This window comes from Scomber japonicus, chromosome 1, assembly GCF_027409825.1.
Source record: "Scomber japonicus isolate fScoJap1 chromosome 1, fScoJap1.pri, whole genome shotgun sequence".
Lineage (NCBI taxonomy): Eukaryota > Metazoa > Chordata > Actinopteri > Scombriformes > Scombridae > Scomber > Scomber japonicus.
In genome coordinates, this window is record NC_070578.1 from 32663606 (window position 1) to 32682547 (window position 18942).

General features: G+C 37.3%; 1 protein-coding gene across 1 annotated transcript in view; it reads left to right on the forward strand.

Moving 5' to 3' along the window:
- Positions 1-15417, forward strand: part of kcnq1.1 (potassium voltage-gated channel, KQT-like subfamily, member 1.1) — a 43770-nt gene extending 28353 nt beyond the window's left edge. Inside the window, exons 10-17 of the mRNA XM_053342345.1 lie at positions 625-763; positions 6036-6092; positions 8122-8251; positions 13405-13480; positions 13853-13947; positions 14122-14168; positions 14278-14339; positions 15159-15417. Coding sequence (XP_053198320.1) covers positions 625-763; positions 6036-6092; positions 8122-8251; positions 13405-13480; positions 13853-13947; positions 14122-14168; positions 14278-14339; positions 15159-15353 — 801 coding nt within the window. The 3' untranslated portion in view covers positions 15354-15417. The remainder of the gene's footprint in view (positions 1-624; positions 764-6035; positions 6093-8121; positions 8252-13404; positions 13481-13852; positions 13948-14121; positions 14169-14277; positions 14340-15158) is intronic.
- Positions 15418-18942: the final 3525 nt, after the last annotated feature.

Consider the following 18942-nt stretch of genomic DNA (forward strand, 5'->3'; position numbering starts at 1 on the left):
TTTTAGAGGGTTAGTTTTCCCCTGAGCAATTAAAGGACCTCTCTTCTTTGATTACTGATCTGAAATATGAGAACCACAGTGGTATGATTGCTTTGTCTTCAGTCATCAGTATTAGTGGAATTAAGGTCCACGTTAGTGTAAGAAAAGAAATGAAGACAGTAAAGCACAAAAAACAAAAAAGTGCAACCAAGGCAACAGTCAGCAGCAGCTTTTTGATAAATCAATATCACTGCTAGCTGGATATTGGTCCATGCCCACACTAAAACAAACTTTGTGTCAGGCTTGTACACAAACTTTGCAGGATTAGGGTTAGGGTTAGGGTTGGGGTTGGGGTTAGGGTTAGGGTTAGGATTAGTTGTGAAAAATCACAAAAACAGCAAAATAGAACGTGTGAAATATACCAATATAAAATAGTTATTTTTATTATTTTGCTAAGGCTCTTAATCAAATCATTATTATGTGTTCATGCATTCATCTGACCACAAAAGTTGAAGAGCACATTATGGTTTTACCACAAACCAACATTAGGTTGAACATGGTCTCACTGGTGTGTCACTTAAGTGTGAACCACTCTTTTCCTCAGGAACATTTTGTTAAGCTGAGATGTTTGCATTTCTTGCACAGGTAAAGATAAGGAAGAAGTTGAAGAGCAATGACAAGGACAACGGTCCAACTTCTCCTACAATTCCCAGCATCACCTATGATTCTGTGTTTGACAATGGGAGGGAGCTGAGCGCAGACGTTTACAGCACTGTGGGCACAGGTACTGAAAAAGAGACAAACTACAACACTTTTAAATATCCACTTATGGACAAACACATATGTTGTAAGATTGTAAGGAGCCTTTTCATGTGGATCTGTTAAATAAGTGTGTGTTTCTGAATTTGTTTGCACAGCTTTATTACTGTAACAGCTGATCTGAATGAACGTCAATGATAACGCAAAGGATGCCAGTAACCATAGAAGAGAAATGACTGATGTTGTATTAGTTGCCAACCATACATTTAGAGAAGACCCCACATTTATTTGTGGGGTTGTAGATACAGGATGGGGATGGAGTAACGTCCATACATTAAAAATAGATGAGCAGATTGCATTGAGGTTGCACTGATAAGTATGAACTCCAACAGTGCACTGCTGAACTTACAAAACTCCACACAATGTACAGTACTGCAGGATCAATAATGAAGAGCTGGGAAGTGATGGGAAGAAGCAAACCAAATCATACTCTGTATCTTCTCAGTGTCAGTGAAGGTAGCGTGTGTGTTGTGCATTCTGCATGACCTCCCTAGAGGAGAAGATTTACTTCTCAAGAATGTGTTTTGCTTATTTTATTTTGATTTGATTTGACATCTAAGTGAAATTCAAAACCATATTAGACACAGATTATTATTCAAAGCAGATATTATTTTTATATGCCTTAAACACTGGGATAGCAGATCAAGTTGTAAATACATCATCATCAAATTTCAAGTTAATATAACACATGTAATAACTTATTTACACGTCCAGTACATCATCATTCATTTGGAATCATGTTTCTGTTTATCTGGTGAGTGTAAGTCTATTATTCACTCTATTTCATCTCTGTTGGTCTTTGTCAATTCCTGAAGGAAATATCTTTAGCGGCTAAATGCTTCTCTGTTTTCACCAGCTAGTTGCTTACTGTGTTTGTTTACTGCTTAGAGTTGAACAGGTAGTGTACAGTGGGCTTTTAGAGCTTTTTCTCTCCAAACATTTGCCTGCTGGGACAGAAAACAATCCTATAGTGTGAGGCGCCAAACTGGAGAAATCCGGCAAAAATTGTGAGAGGAAACGATAACACACACACACGAGGAAGAAGAGTTCCTGATCAAGAGAGGTTGAATTGATTTTTCGTGCATGAGAGACTGAGTTATCCTTCACCACGAGATGCCACTAAATCTTACACACTGGTCCTTTAAATATCAAGATCAAATTTGATCTATGGCCCATGTTTTCATTACTTATTTTTGATTTGAACAAAAAATGAAAGTATAAAAAACAAGTTATTCATTTTTTGGACTTTTCCAATGGAATTTAGAAAAGTCTGACATGTCTCAAAGTTAATGATATAGTGGTATCAAATATAAACAATGTCTAATTTAACTAAATAGCCTAGCATTTGAAAAGTTTTATATACATTATATTAATCATCATCATCATCATCATCATCATCATCATCATCATCATCATTATATCCATCAATACTGCATAAAAGCCACTAATGGATATTCTGTTTAATGTAAGACTAGACAAACAAAATGAGATATTGGAGAGGACCGTACTTTTCAAAGGGAGATAAATATGGACACTTTTATCCATTTACTTATGAATGCCTGTAACATGTAAACATCTAATTGGATCATACTCTTTGTTATCCTCAGTTACATAATCTTTTTCTTTTACACCAGCCACCAACATGAAAAGCTGCCTAAATGCGTGACTGCTGTGCTGCCACCGACATGTTACTGTGCAAATGGCTTTGCTTTGCGCCCAGTTCTCAGTAGAACAGCAGGATTTAATTTGCCAGGTTGTACAGATGTATGCATATCTGTTTGCTTCATGTTCAATGAAAATCAGTGTCTTTGATTTAAAGCTAAATTGATTCTACAGGTCTTACTGCACATCTTACATCTACAGCATGCTGCTTTTAACTATGAATAATTTAACTAAATTTCCAGTTGCCATCTGGCGTGTGGTTGTATTGACTGGATGCACAGCTCAAATTCTCAGCTGTTTACAGTGTTGTCAGGCTAACATTATTGTTGTGGATGGATTTTTTCGAAAACGCAACCTGTGTCTTTCAAATTTAATTGAATTAAGTTCAGTACTGATTAAATATTGTTGGTGTAATCTAGTGTGATTTCATATTGCTGAGTGAGTTTCATTTTTACTGGGAGTTATTAAAAGTTCTCCTCCAGACATGTTTTAAGAAGAGGGGCCCTATTTTCAAGAAATAGAGCGCGTGGCGCGTGTGGGCGTGACCAGCACATTTTTACAATTTTCCTGACCATCAGCACCGGTGCACTCTGGACTCAGTCAGGTACAACCAGGCCCAATGTGAAGGAGAGGCTGAATACATTATTTGGGGGAGGAATTCAAAAACAGCAGGTGGATTTGGGGCAAGCTTTAGTATCATGTAAGATCAATCACATGAGCTCATCTGATCCCTTTTTAAAAGCTGTAACAGGTGAGCTGGGGGAGAGAGGCTGAGTAAGAGAAAGGAGTTCACCAGGATTGTTATACATCAGTCTAAATATGATGACAATCGTGGAAAGGAAATAACGCTGGTGTGTTATCATGTGCGCTGCCACTTATTTTATGCAAACAATGAATGTAGGATAATTAATACATTTAAACTGTGTAGTTCTACTGCCTCTTTTATAAAGTATAGCTTTTAAATGTATGCAATACCCTTAAATGAACAAATTTAGGTTTGGAAATTTGTCGGTTGAAGTTCTAACACAGTTTCATTGAAATATGTAAATGATGAGTGATGGTATTCATGCTGTGCCAGCTGTGTGGAAAGTGATGACAGGATTTAGTTTAAACCTGTTTTAAAATGTGTTATTTTGTAATGATATGCTATTTTTTTCACAGCTGATAGGAAGTTTGATAGTCTGTTTAGGAAGAAATGCACAGCACAGTACCTCCGGTTGTTAGAGGCTATTTTACATACTGATTCGGCCTATATGGGTACATGTCCGTGGGCAGAATTAACTGTTGCAAATCTTTTGAGACATGACCACAAGTTGCAAAACTGAAAACTCACTAATAATCCTTGTGATGTGAAAATAATTTAATTCACTGACCTCAGTTTGAACTTTTGTTTGATAAAAATGTCTGGATAGATTTGATGGAGCTCAGGATGCATCCTAAGGATAGCCGTGTTACCTCAAATTATTTTATCTATGAGTAACAGCTTTCCAGTTTGATGTTTAGAAAATACAGAAACGTAATTACCTTAGATCCTGCCCGATGCTATCACTGTGTCAGAAGATCTCAATAATTAATGAAGTTTCCTCTGCCGTGCCATCCCTATGTATAATGATGCACAGCCCCTCTCTCAAATCTCAGACTGCAGATGAAACACACCTATCATTCCAAGCTGCTGTGTGACGACTACAGCTGTTTATTAAACATCGAAAAGAACCGACATTCTACAAGTTGTTGTGGGAAACTCACTCACTCAACAGAAACGTAGGCGTATTTCTGAACTCTGGGTCATCAGATTACGCTCATGTGGATATTATTGGCAACAATCTTTCTTAAAAATTGTGTTTTGATTCTCATGTCAATCTGCAGTACAGTGCAGCAAACAGAAAGAGGCAAAACGTCATATAAATCAAAAGGTTTTATGATTTTGGAGACGTAGTGAGTGTGCAGCTCTGCCCACTGAAGTCACGAAAAATTGCCCTGCTTAAGCATCTGAGCAGGTTTTTATTGAAACCGGCCTGATTAGCAGGACCAGTAGTAACAGCCAACACAAACAGTTATAGTTATTCTAGCTGTATACATATAACTCTATTAAGTTTGCTTACAATTCACTGGACACACACAACAACCAAAACCAAAGTCAACAACACATTTCTATGAACTTCATTAGCTTTAATCCTTGAACATTAAAAGAAAAACACTCACTGAACAGCAGTCATCATGAGTTACACTTTATGAGCATACCACTTAAAGAGGGGGGGAGGGAGGAATAGTCCAAGTGGTGCTTGCCTTTTGTACACAGAGAAACTTTCCTCCTTCAGCAGATGAATGTGAAAACAATGTCAAACTCTGCACGTACCCGTATACAATCTGCACGGTGATGCTCAGAAATCCAACTGAAGGAACAAGAAGAAAAGCTAATCTTTGAGTGGAAGGGGACTTAGTGTCAACATATGTTTCATTTGTTTACAGCAAAACCTCACAAGACACCTTTAAATAAAAGATCTGAATACTTCCTTACCCTGCTGTTTCTATTCAGCACTTTCTCAGCAGAAGTATATCTATATGTGTCTGTATAGTATCGTTCACAGATTTTAGTGATGTGACAAACTCTTTTACCATTTCATATCTTTCTGAAGCTGGTGATACATATGTCTCCTGGGATTCTTTTATCCAACTTCACTGCTTATTTCCTCTCTGTTATTTTTTTCCCTCTCTCGATGTTCTGTGTGTCTCCCCCGGTTTAGCGGGATCGCTCACTCTGGGAGGATGCGGTGAGCTGCTGTTAGTGTCCACGTCTTGCACATTCCCTCCAGTATAATCACTTCCCGCTCTTACTGTCCATTATAACAGCCTCCTACAGTATACAGTCACCTTATCACCTCGGTTACTCAAGTAGCATGTTACTTATCAGTGCATGATTGTGTTGTGATGTGTTATGTTGTTATTTTAAAGCGGACATATGCTTTTTTATGATTTTCTTTAATTTGCATACTGTCAATGTCAGATGTCTGTGTAAAAATATCATGGTCAAAGTTGTACAACTTGAAATGAACATATGTAGAAATGTTCCCTGCAAGCCTACTACTTCCCGATCAAACTAACATAGGATTGTTCTTGCATGCCCACAGACAGCCATCTGTTGCTAAGCTTCATCTATGAGGATCAGATTCGGGTTCGAACTTGTACGAATGCATCTGAGAAGAAAAACAAGTGAAGTCCACCTCCTATTGTTTGTTTATGTAGTCTTTTGAAGTTGCTGGAAGTTGGCCAAGAGAAGAGACAGCTTCCCGACTGCACAACACCAATCAGCACAGAATGGGCTCATCAGGACAGGGGAGGGGGGGCGTTAAAGATAAAACAGCCTGTTTCAGACAGAGGCTGAACTGAGGGGCTGCATAAATGTTAAAACATGCAAAGATATTCCAGTGGAGCCCCAGAATAAAAGTGTAGACCTGGAAATGCGCACGATATGTCACGATATGTGCACCATCATTTTAATTATCACTGTTATTGTCCTTTTTGTTGCCGTAGAAATCATAGATTGTCTTTGTGTTTCTCTTACTGTGCGTTTTCAGATTGTCAGCAGTCCTGGACGTCTTTGTCCTCCCTTCAGTTCAGCTCACCGCCTCCAGGTAACTGTTTCTCCAGAAGTGAATAATTGCATCACATGGGACCGATGTCAGGCCGTCTGCAGTTTAAAGAGTGCTGGGTAGGGCTAAAAGTTTGAAGGTGATACCTCAGGTGGTATTTAATGTCAGTTTAAGTTGGCATTTGATAAATGGTTGGAAAGACTTTATCCAAACTCACAAATTCTTCAGAGTGTAAACGTGGTTAGTTATTTTAGGATGCAATTTATAACATTCACAGTCAAAAATATACCCAAATTCAAATCGGTTTTTAAAAAAAGAAGTAATTAGTACACCCATATGTTTAGTGTAGTATCACAGTATCACAAACCCAGTCCATGGTTAAAGGATCTCTGTGTATTCTGCTATTCCACTGACGAAAAACTGGCTTGTTGTGGCTTGCTGTGTCACATCTGTCCTGGTTCACAGCACTAATTAAGTCCATATTAAGTCCATTATAAGTCCATTTACGGTAGACGCCTCGCACACCATGTTAACATATTCACACACTGAAATCAAAAATCAAAATCAAGCATAAGCTGAGTTGTATCACATTTGGATAGCTGATGCAGTTTCAAAACACTGCAGTGACAGATTCAAACACACAGCAGGAGTCCACAACAACTCTTCCATCATCTCGCCTCTGCAGAGGGCAACAACATTCAGAAAGTTATGGATGTCAGTGAGATCTCCTGCGGTGATGAGATCAAAGTGTAAAATCATCCACACTGTCAGCTGTCAATCCGGAGATAGAATAAACACAATTAAAAATGCAGCTAAAATCATAATTAATGTGTCAAGTGTCATAAATAATCTCTCTCTTTGTCAGAAGCTCTGTTTTAAAACCAGTGGAAATAGAAAGCCTGGAACAATAAAATATTTCTACAGACTTCTAAAAATATATATATGTTGATCTTTTTACTTTTCATTTTATCATAGATTCAGGATTTGTGTGCATATTGGGGTCATGTAGGAATAATGACTTTTTTTTTAGGGTGCTGACAGGTTGTGATCTGATCCTCTGAAGTTAACCTGCTCCAGGGCAGGTTAGCTGTTCAGCATAAGTTGTCATGGTGATTTATCCCAGTTAAAAATGATCCAGCAATTAAAACCTACAGTGTAGACCCCAACTGGCCCTGACATGTATTGCCAAATTTGACATTTGACTGCCATTATATTTGAGTTATTCTTTCTCCAAAGAGAAGATTATATGCTTGCTTTGGCAACACAGACATGTCTTCTTGCTGATATAAACTGATTTGGAAACCATAATGATGAGACACAGTGTACCACAGCTCTGTTGTGCGTATTTCCTGTGTTTGTTTTTGAGCCTGTGTTTGTTTTTTGGTTGGTGGGTGAGAGATTAATAGATAGGTGAAATCTCTGTTATGCTTTGTGTTTATGTGTTATGTGTTTATTGTTTGTGTGTGTGTATTTTCTTTCTGTGTGTTATCAGCATACATTCAAAACTACAGAGTAATTAACCGTATTATATATCATGCCTCCACAGAATAATTACCTGTTTTGGCACTATAGTATCTACAATGTATAATAATATAAATTGTCTTACCTGATGACGTCACCTTTTATTCAGTATTGGTTTGACAAATGGGACTGTAAACTCTAAAACTGCTTTCCCATCTGAAAATGATCGTTCTGTCATAATTCAAACAGTACAGAAAGGGTCGCAGGTCACACGAGGTCATAACATTCCCACAATGAGGAAACTTCCTCCACATCATTGGGGATTTTGCAAAGTTGCTGCTATGGCATATTTTTTGTCATTATTTCATACTGAACATGCAGCATATATATATATAGAGATTTTTTTTAACTAGAAAGAGCAATAAAATTAATTCAATTTTAAAATCACCAAACCTCAAAAAGCAATCATGAGCAAAAAAACTGGCTCAGGATGGTAGACAGGGCTCTATCTGCAGCATCACTGCACTGTTTTTGCTGCACAGATATATTGACTGTAAAAATGCAGCCTCTGTGTGAGTATGTGTGTATCTCTCTGTGTGTGAATCTACAGTGAAAAGAAGTCCTGGCCTCTTGGACGTCCACACTCCTGGTCCCCTTCGGAGAAATTGCAGTTTTGCAGACGATCTGGAGATGGAATCAGAGCGAGAACATGAACTGGCTCCTGTCACCTCAGTGTCACAGTGAGTTCAAGCACCAACACTCACCATTACACTGATGCTGTACTGATGTGCAAGTGTTAACCTTTGTAATCTGCCAAACCTCTAAGCGCTCTTGTCTCTGCTGTGTAATGATTCTCTATTAGGATAAAGCAGCGTTTGTGCTTGCTGAGGCACTTGCACAGCGAGACACTGAGGCTGATATGAGGAAATGAGTGTTAAGTAACTGCACTGTAATGTAAGTGCGCAGTAAGTAAAACAAATGGAGTGACAGTTTTGACCCGTGGGACTTCCTGTCTAAATGGTAGGGTGATGCAGAGTGGGAATTGCAAGCAGCAGTGTTGCTGGCAAGAATCACTGTGTGTTCTGCTGAATAAATACGCAACCAGCTGTTCTCATAGAGCAATGCCACATCAAATCTCATGCTAAATTGATCCATTATAAAATACTATTGCTTGTTTCATCTATGACAAGACAGGGGGTTAACACAAGCTTGAAAAATGGGTTTCTTTTCAGCAAGTTGGCCAAATTCCTGTGAAAACTCTTCGATCTCGAGATGAGTTGTAGATTGAATTCCAAATTGTCTAAAACTGTGGAGAAAGCTCACATTTGGTGTAAAATCTAAGCTGCAACACAGGTTATTTACCTGGAATTGCTTGCAGAAGTCATATTTCTCTATCTACCTTGTATGGCAGCACAGTGCAATATGTTTTGCTAAATTGAAGAAGATTGGGGTCTTGAGGGTTTTGACAAAACTGCCACACTTTGCTCGCAAAAAAGTAAACAGAAATGACACCTGTAATAGCACAGCGGGCATGGCCTTCAAAGGGAACAGAAATGTTGGGATTGTAGCAGTTAGGTAGGTGGGAGTTAAAAGTTAAAGCTTCCTTGAAACACATTTCCTGTTTCTTGTGTTTGTTTCTATTCATTGCTATTAACGAAGCACTTGGACTATAAGCAAGAGGAAAACAACAACAACAACAACAAAGTGAAACTAAAGGCACAACAAGCTTTGGATAAATACATTTAAACACAGTTTTGCTGAAACAATATCGGAGCAATTCCTACTGGGCCAGTAACTGTGAGGTAATTACTAAAAGTGTTAGCGCTTTACTGAGAAAAGTGATGTGATTAAAGTAAAGTGTTATCCTCTATCCTCTGATCATAACCTTAATTTTCTGAACTTTTAAAGAATGGCAGCCTCCGTTTAGTTAATATTTAACACAAATGGTAAAAAAAAAAATCTCACTGCTCTACAAAAAGGGAAATGATAAGAGAGAGAAAAAGAAGAGATCCTTCTCAGAAATGCATGTCTACTTTAGGAAGTACTGAAAAACACTGTATGTATATAGTACATGCATTTTTAACGCCTAGTGTGATTGAATTAAAGTCAAAAGTCAACACTTCTAAAAACATGGTTTGTGATCTCTTTGAAGTTATAACACTTCAGATTTCTGTCTTGGCTAATTTGTCAAGAAGTCCCAGAGATCTGTTTTAAATTACCCATGTATCGATCAGTGCGGGCAGCAAAAACACACTGAGAGGCTACTCTGTCAGATAGAGAACAGGAGAAGAACAACTTTCAGCATATAAAAATACATTTGACTGAGAGATTCATCACATCAGATAGTTTTAATAAACAAGTTGAAGAGTGAGAGTTAAGAAAATAGTAAACACTGATGCTGTAACATTGAATTTACAATCAAATGTTGTCTTCCACATTCCATGAAATCCAACATTGCACCAGCTTTCACATCACATCATTTTCTATGAATCACTTGTGTATGGGAGGCCACTTCATCACTAACAATGACAACTAAAGAGTCAACTACAGAATGCAAATACATTAAATAGCTTTTTTGGGGAAAAAAAGAAGGGTCTGATGATATGAAGTTCACCCAATGTTTTGGGTCACTTGCTTTCTTGCCAAGATTAATACCACTCAAATATTTGTCTGTTTAATATGAACCTGGAGGCAGGAGTTTATCATTACTGTGAGGTTGCAAGACTCCAGAAAGTTATTGATCTTGGCAAAGAAATCATTCGACATACAGCCCCACATAAAACCTCAAGGTGACGTTTTTACTCTTGGAAGTAAACGTATCAAAGTAGCAAGATATAAAATGCACTTAGAGTATTGATGATAATAGAATGTACCCACAAGGTGTTATATGCATTAAATGCATTGTATATAGTTATACAGTGCCTGTAAAAAGTATTCATCATTCTTTGAATTTGTCATTTTTAACATTGTCTTAAACATTGAATCAAAGAGGATTCAATGTGGATTTGTTGACACTTATCAACAGAAAACTTATTTATATATATATAAATATACATAATGTGCCTTACATGTAAAATATTGATCTGAAACTCTAGTATCTATTAGCTATTGCTGTGAAACAAAAAGTAGAGGAGTAAAAGGTAGAATATTTCCCTGTGATATGCAGTGGAGTGGGTGTTTAAAGTAAATTCAAGTAAAAGTACTCCAAACCTGTATTTGAGTTCATATACTTAGTTACAGTCCACCACTGGTGGTAAGCTAAGCTAACTGACTCCTAGTTCCAGCTTGATATTAAATAGATATTTGTATTGTGGTATATATCTCATCATCTAACTCCAAGTGTTTCCCAAAATGTGTAACTATTCCTTTAAATCTAATAACCTCCGAGTTAGGTTCAGATTTACACATCTTCATCAATATTAGAGTAAAGATAAGATACACTTACACTATTCTGTCTTTTTCGTAATAGTCGTCATCTGTCATAAGAGTGGAAAGAAATTGTCTGTCTATTTCTGGTTATATCACCTCCTAATAATCCTTTTGTAGTAGAAAATGGATTTCTACTGTACAGCAGCTCAGAGAGCACAGTATTTACATTTCACGAAACAGTGGTAATTTGACAAAATATTATGAAAGCTGCATTAGGAAATGAGCTGATAGCATCACCCCTGGAAACAAATAGACAGAGCCATTATGAGACACACAGACTTTGTTCCTCTGCAGTCTTGACACTGCTCTCCCCCTCACATATTCATTCACTGCTTTCCAGGGTAATAAACCCTGATGAGTTATAGCACCCTAGTAATTCCCACAACATAATAATGGAGGCTAAATGTGCCACTATCACTCTGGGCTTTTTGCTAATGATGTTCAGAGATACACACAGACCCCCCAAAACACATATCCTTTGTTCTCAGTGTTACTCACCTTGGATCACATTCAAAGGCAAGCAAACCAAAAGTGAGAAGCTTTTGATGTAAAGCAAAGCAAGGCAAGGCAAGGCAAGTTTATTTATATTGCATATTTCAGCAACAAGGCAATTCATATTACTTTACATAAAACATTCAAAACATTGAGACAAAGTGTAAAGTAAACACATAATAAAAGGGCATTTAAATACATTTAAAAATAGTCATTAAAAATAGAAAACCAAAACAAGCTGAGGTATGAAACACACAAATAAAAGTTACAGTCCAGTGGAAGAAATGAATAATTACGTGATTCAATAAAATATAGCCAGCAATCAGAAAAAGTCTTCAGCCTTGATTTAAAAGAAGTGAGAGTTGTGGCAGACCTGCAGTTCTCTGGGAGTTCGTTCAGATATGTGCTGCATAAAAATGTGAATGCTGACAGAAACAGAGCAGAAAGCAGACCTGTCCCACATGATCTCAGAGGGCTGGGTAGTTCAAAAATGTAGCAGACGATCAGAAATGTATTTTGGCTCTAAACCCTTCAGTGCTTTGTAAGCCAACAGCAGTATTTTGAAATCAATTATGTAGATGAAACAGTAACAGTTTGGATATGAAGGCCACGTCAACCATTTATTCATTGATCCACAGAGACTTGTTTTAAACAAGAAAAAACAGAACAGAGGTCTAAGCAGTGTTTTTATAAGACTCACCCTTTTTTAACAGGGTTATTCTATGTTTTCATACTCTTTATCTGACACTACCATTAATGTAAAAGTACATTCCTTTGAAACATTTATTTTGACATTAACATCTGAGTGTCTACTTCAGTCTATATTGGATTTTTGCTCATTTTCTGAAGGGAATTTGTAGTCTCATTTCACTACATTATTAAAAGTCCAAATATATATTAAATAACATTTGTTTCTCTGCCACACACATATCACCTCACCTCTGAATACAACTGTTCTTCTTTAAGAAAAAACTCATTTTCATTATCCTGTGTTTGCATTGATATCTGACACCAAATAATAGATGAAGAACTTCATTTAGGAATAACACTGTAATAGGTTTTTGCTAGTTGCAATCATTTCTCGTGTTCATACTGACCATTAGAAGATCTCTCAATATGTGCTTGCAATGTAAGTGATGAGAGACAATTTCTACAGTCCTCATTTGAGCAAAAATGTATTCAAAAGTTAATCTTAAGTTAATATGAAGCTTCAGCAATATGAGTTAATCACAATCTTCCAAAGTTAGTCTTTTTGGAAAGATAGTAGTAAAAAGAGGAAGTTTTGAACTCTTTTAATGGTCAGTATGAACAGAAGGAATGATTATAGCAAGCAAAACCTGTTTCAATGTTTATATGAGCAGCTGGCTGTTGTTTTAAGACACACTTGAAAAATTGTGAACATATCCTTTAAACCATATGTGCATCAGGGTTCTATCATTGATAGAGCAGACGGCCACACTGACAGCAGCCAGACAAGCATCCTGCTACACAACACAGAGCCACAGACTCTGAATAACAACCCACATTAGCTCTCCTGCTATACTTCCCTCATAATCTAACTTGCAAACAGGAACACAACTTGTCCTGCACCTTAGCTTGTTGAGCAAACAACCAAACAAACATTCACCGGGGGGAAAAGTGCACCTCTGACGTTAGTTTGTAGTCTAGATAGCAAATAATCTGCTCAGCTGCAGCACATTAAACAGCATGTAAACATGTCTGCAAATTCCACTCCGGTTCATTTAGATACAGGCGTGATCCTTACCTTTCAATACCACTGACATAACACACTGTCTGCCCACAGCTTGGGGGCTACAGGTGAGAGCTACAACCTTGTGTTGATTTACCCCTTTAATTATTAGGAATCCTTTGACAACATTTTTTTAGCCTTGACATAAATAATTCAAAGATTCAAATCAAGTTTAGTGCAGGGATACTGTGCACTGAATGGTAATATGAAACTCTTTCACAGGCTGACTGAGTCTCACCGGAGAGCCATCCGGGTGGTCCAGAGAATGCGCTATTTTGTGGCTAAGAGAAATTTTCAGGTCAGTATGACAGTATTTACTTTTTAATTTATGAGCTTTGGAAAATTGTTGCCTTTCAGGCATTTTTTATTTGAAAAAAAAAAAAGATTAAGCTGAAATTGAAAAACCCATATCTGTTGTTGTGAAACCAAATTGTGTGCAATTAGGTTTTACTAACTGGAAGTTTTTCAATGTCATTATTTCTTTATGCTCAGTAACACTGAATTAATTTATCATTTATATTAATTTATCATGTGTGCTAAAAGTAAGCTGCAACTTTGAAGAGGTTCACAAAGCATATTGACTAGTGCCTGAGGAAAATTGCATAAACCCTACTGCTGTATTTTTTGGTTTTTGATTTAACAATTCTGAGTCTTTTTTTTTTCTTAATAGCAAGCTCGTAAGCCGTATGATGTTCGAGACGTGATTGAGCAATACTCCCAGGGTCACCTTAACCTCATGGTGCGAATCAAGGAGCTGCAGAGAAGGTACATTGTTTAACTTAGATGAGCTTCATAAGAATTAGATCAACTGAGTAATGCATGAACACATTTTGCATGCAAAACCTCATTAAGGGAGGAGAGTATGAAAGTTTTAGATGCAGAGAGGGAAGAGTGTAAGTACATATTTCACTGACTTGAGCCTGTCATTGTTCCTCTCAGACTGGACCACTCTTTAGGGAAGATAACTTTGTTCCAGTCGGGTACAGGTAATGAATCACTTCACTGCTCTTTTAAAGTATATTTGGCTGTGGGGCAAACCACAGTCCTAATCCTCATGTATTATTATTGACTTGACTGTTGGCTCTCCCTCTGAAGACAGAGCCAAAGACAAAGGCACCAATTCTATTGGATCCAGACTCAACAGGATGGAGGAAAAGGTGGGATATGTGCATCCTCAGCAGAAAATTAGAACAATATTCAATGATATTTTAACTGTTTCATGTTGTTTGTTGGTATAAGTACAAAGTCAGTCTGGCTGGGTTTGTTTTTCATTTTCAATTTTTACTTTTCGTCAAACTAACAAATACGCTTTCTCTCAAGAGGATTACAACAGGACACTTGCAGTTTCACTTGTCAAAATCTTAACAGTTTTGGATAAGGCAACAAAAATTTAGCAGGCTTTTCTTTACTGTTACACAATATGAAATATCTGTGCATATAGCTGTGGCTCCTCCGTCCTTGTTGATTCAAATATAAAACTTTAACAGTGTGTGCCAGTTCTGTCGTGAGAAAAGAGAAATGTTAAAATTGTTTTTCTTTCATTTCTTTGTGTCACAACAAAGCCAAACAAAAATGTTGCATCACAACCGCCGCTGCAACACTCACCCCAAGAGTGCAATACATTTTCTGCTTCGCCAGCATGTATAAAATTATAATCCTAAAGCTCTGTTTTGTCTTTTAAACCTGTAATGAATTGTACCCCATTAATTACAAATTATTCTTGAAATTACATTTTTGTTTGATCACACCATAATAGGCCATGCATAGTATAATGCATTTTGTCGCACACAAGATAGTTCAATTACATGGAAGGACATAATTGGTATATTCTCCTGTGTTTGAACTCACAAATGACTCTCAAATGTACTTAATTTTGTGTGAATGAGTAAAAAGCATAATTAGCCTTGAATTCAAATCTGGGCCAGTATGTAATTTTAAAAGGTTTCTTTCATCAATATTTCATGCAACTCTTGTAGATAACACACATGGACGAGACGCTGAGCCGCTTTGCAGACTCCCTTAGCTTTCTGATCGACCAGAGGGACGATGGCGGGGGCGGGGGCGAAGGTGGAGGTAGGGCGAGGCCACGGTTTGGACGGACCGTCAATGTCCTCCCCAGCCAGGACAACCTGCCAAGCTACGACCAACTGTCTTCATCACCTTTGACCTGAAACTATGTCTGTCTGTCTGTCTGTCTGTCTGTCTGTCTGTCTGTCTGTCTGTCTGTCTGTCTGTCTGTCTGTCTGTCTGTCTGTCTATCTATCTGTCTATCTATCTATCTATCTATCTATCTATCTATCTATCTATCTATCTATCTATCTATCTATCTATCTATCTATCTATCTATCTATCTATCTATCTATCTATCTATCTATCTATCTATCTATCTATCTATCTATCTATCTATCTATCTATCTATCTATCTATCTACCTACCTACCTATCTACCTATCTATCTATCTATCTATCTACCTATCCATCTATCTATCCATCTGAGCATGTGGAACATAAGGGACATATATGTGAGAGAAACATCATAACATTTCAACACTCATTTCTCAGCACATTGCATCAGCATTAGTTTGATCATCTTGAAGTGCAAAATCTCTTAGACTTGATAGGATTTGTTAGTTGCCTTATACGAGTATTATACCTACTTGAAATGTATTCAGGGTGATGCCAAAGATATTGCCACTGCCATGGCATTGTGTACTGTGATTCAATATGCTATATTATCTGGAGGTAGCATCAAATGTTTAAGTGCATTTATCTTTATGGAGAGGCCTTAAATTTCAGCATTTCATGTGAAAACGTTTAGTTCCATCAAATGCTGTTTTCACTGTTTTTGCTGTTTTTCACTTGTTTTTGTAAATGTATAGAAATATTCTATAGCAATAAAGGTTGTAGTAATTATTATGATGCCTTTGTGTGATGTGTCTGGAGCCTTGAGGAGATTCTATAGCAGATGGGAAAAATATGTCAGTTTCAATTATATTCTTTTTTCTATTGCTGTTTGATAGAAAACGTAAAGCTACAATTTTTCCTCCTTAGTCATCAATCAAGTCGATGTTTCACTTTTCAGTTTAAGAGGAATCTCTCAAGTGGCTGTTTCCTTAAGATTCAGTTATCACTCATGTTGGCAGTAGAAATTTCCTTTATCACTGTGAGGTGGGGGTTTGTTGCTACGTCGTGTCCTCGCTGACTTATGGAAATAGCAAAAAGCATGGCTAATACCACGCTATTTAGACAGGTGACCTTTGGACGGCAGATGGTGACCTTTTCCCCGCTGGCCATCCATGGGGTGTCCAGGCATTCCTTCACACAAGTGGCCATGTGGAGAAAAGACCCAAATGACCATCTGCCTCTAGTGTCCACAACAATGAGCTCCACCCTCCTAAAGTGTGCTGAGTGTGGTTGGCCTTTGTGTTGACCAGGAGGTGGGTGAGGGGAGATTTTCATTACAATGGGGGCGTGGAGGCTTGCAAAGTTTTTTCTTTTTAGTCATTAGTGCTATCTGCGCTATCAGGACAGGAAATCAGTAGTCAGTACAACAGTCATAAACAATAAACCATGTGGAGTATCCATCCATTTAAACAACAGTAAATCTAAACTTCCTTAGTTGTTAAATGGTTACGTTAAAAAAAAATCTGCATCTAAGGCTACAATTTAAGATTTTTAGCTTTTATATAACTTATATATGTATCAATTTTCACATTTAGTACACATAAAATGAGTTACAGAAGTAAAACAAGGAGAAAAACAAATAGATGTACAAAGTTAAACATATACAGTTGAGTAGTTCAGCATACTGTGATATAAATAAGTACATTTCTTCATCACTTCATCTGAAGGTACAAACTTGGTAGGGTAACTTCAGATAGAGAATAAGATGCTATTAAGCTGTAAATGTACAAAGATGCAACAGACCAATTTTAATGATTTTTGGTGGGTTGGGAACTTTTGGATCCCTGATTTCTGACTGCCTTATACATAATGTATTCCATTGACTGGTACTTTGCTATCAAAGAACAGCAATACTCCACTTAGATGACTGCCTCTGCTGCAATTTCCATATTGTAAATTTGGTTATTTTTGACAATTGGATCAAAGCCTGATAAGTCATAATATTGTAGTTTAACACCAGTTTCTCAGCTAAGAGTTACATTCTGCAATATTAGTGAAATATCAGCTGACACAGTCACTGCAGTATAGTTAATGTAGGATTTATTTACTGGTGATGTACTGAGCATCTTGTAGTATGCATGGTTAAAGAAATTAATTAAGGTAGTGGGTGTGAAACTGGGAACCCATGGGACCATTTGGACCCATGGGACAGTTTGATTGTTGATCTAAATCCTTTGGGTCAGTTTATAGTATAATCAATGCAGAAGTAATAACAGTTAGCACTCTGTTGGTATTTAGATTAAAAAATGTAAATGTGATGTGTGCTCTTTCTTTTGTGTATATGTGTAAATAGGAAGTCAGTCCTCATGTGGCTGTGGCACACAAGTAAACATGAGCCAACATGAGAATAAACATTAGTAGGAATGGGTTTGGGCACATGTCAATGATAATAGCTGCTTTGACAATGACAAAGGACCCAAGTGACAAGAGAGAAGCTGTGGAAAGACCTGGGGGGTTGAGGAGCTCTATAGGCTGATTTGCAGGTGAAATAGATGGCACACTCTCCTTTGTGGCCATTGTCCTGCTCTCTGGCCAGATGGCCCGCTTGCAATTCCTTCGAGTTGAAACTCCAACATTGTGGGAGTGAATACACTTTCTGTTGGATTGACCTATCTAATGGGCTAATTTGGCAGTTACAGTTCTTATTAATGGATATAATTTTAAGCCTGACAGCACAGTCCTTATAATTGTGATTATGAAACATCTCATAATACAAGCTAGAAAATGCAATTACTTTTAAACGTTTTTTATATTTTATTGCCAAGCCACAACTTGAATTGATTTTTCCACAACTTAACACAGACAGTTATTATTAACTAACTCATCTGTAGGTGCCATAAAGTCAGCATAAAACTAAAGATGTACCTTTTCATAAGACTGCATTCATATTGAAAAACTAATCATCTGAAACCCAAGTGCCTGGAATTATAGAACTCCAGGGTCAGTTTTTTTATGCCATGAAGTTATCACTGCAGTTTCTAGATTGAGTGTATTTGGACTTTAAACACCTAAAACAGCAGATGAGCATTCTAAGAAAAACCTGTCGCAGTGTTGAAGATACACAGGCAAAGCTGACGTGTGATTTGACAGCATGGGATTAGAGAACGTGAACCCTGTTTTGCTGCAAGGATTTCTTCCCAAAATAAATTTGCTTCAGGCAAACACTCAGGAATTGGAGACATGTTGTCACCTATACATTATCTCAGTAAATTAAAAAACAGCATGTTTGCATACTACCTATGTGCTGCAGGGCTCAGCTTTACATTTGGGAGGCACTGGTTGTAGATTGATGTTGTTTTCTGAACAATTGTGTCACATTTAAATCAAGATAAAGTCCATGGAAACAACCTGAGTGCTCTACACATTAACTGAATAAAGAGGGTTGATGTGATGGGTGCAACACACTGAATTAATATCTGTCAACACATTTATTTGGACTGTGGATTGTTGTGTTTTTTTGTCTCTATATAAAAAATGTCATTGTGTGTGAAAGTGTTTTTTCCCTAAGCAGACAGCAGAAAATGTTATAATCACTCAGTCAGAAGTAGAGTTACTATATAACAGTTTATTAAAATTG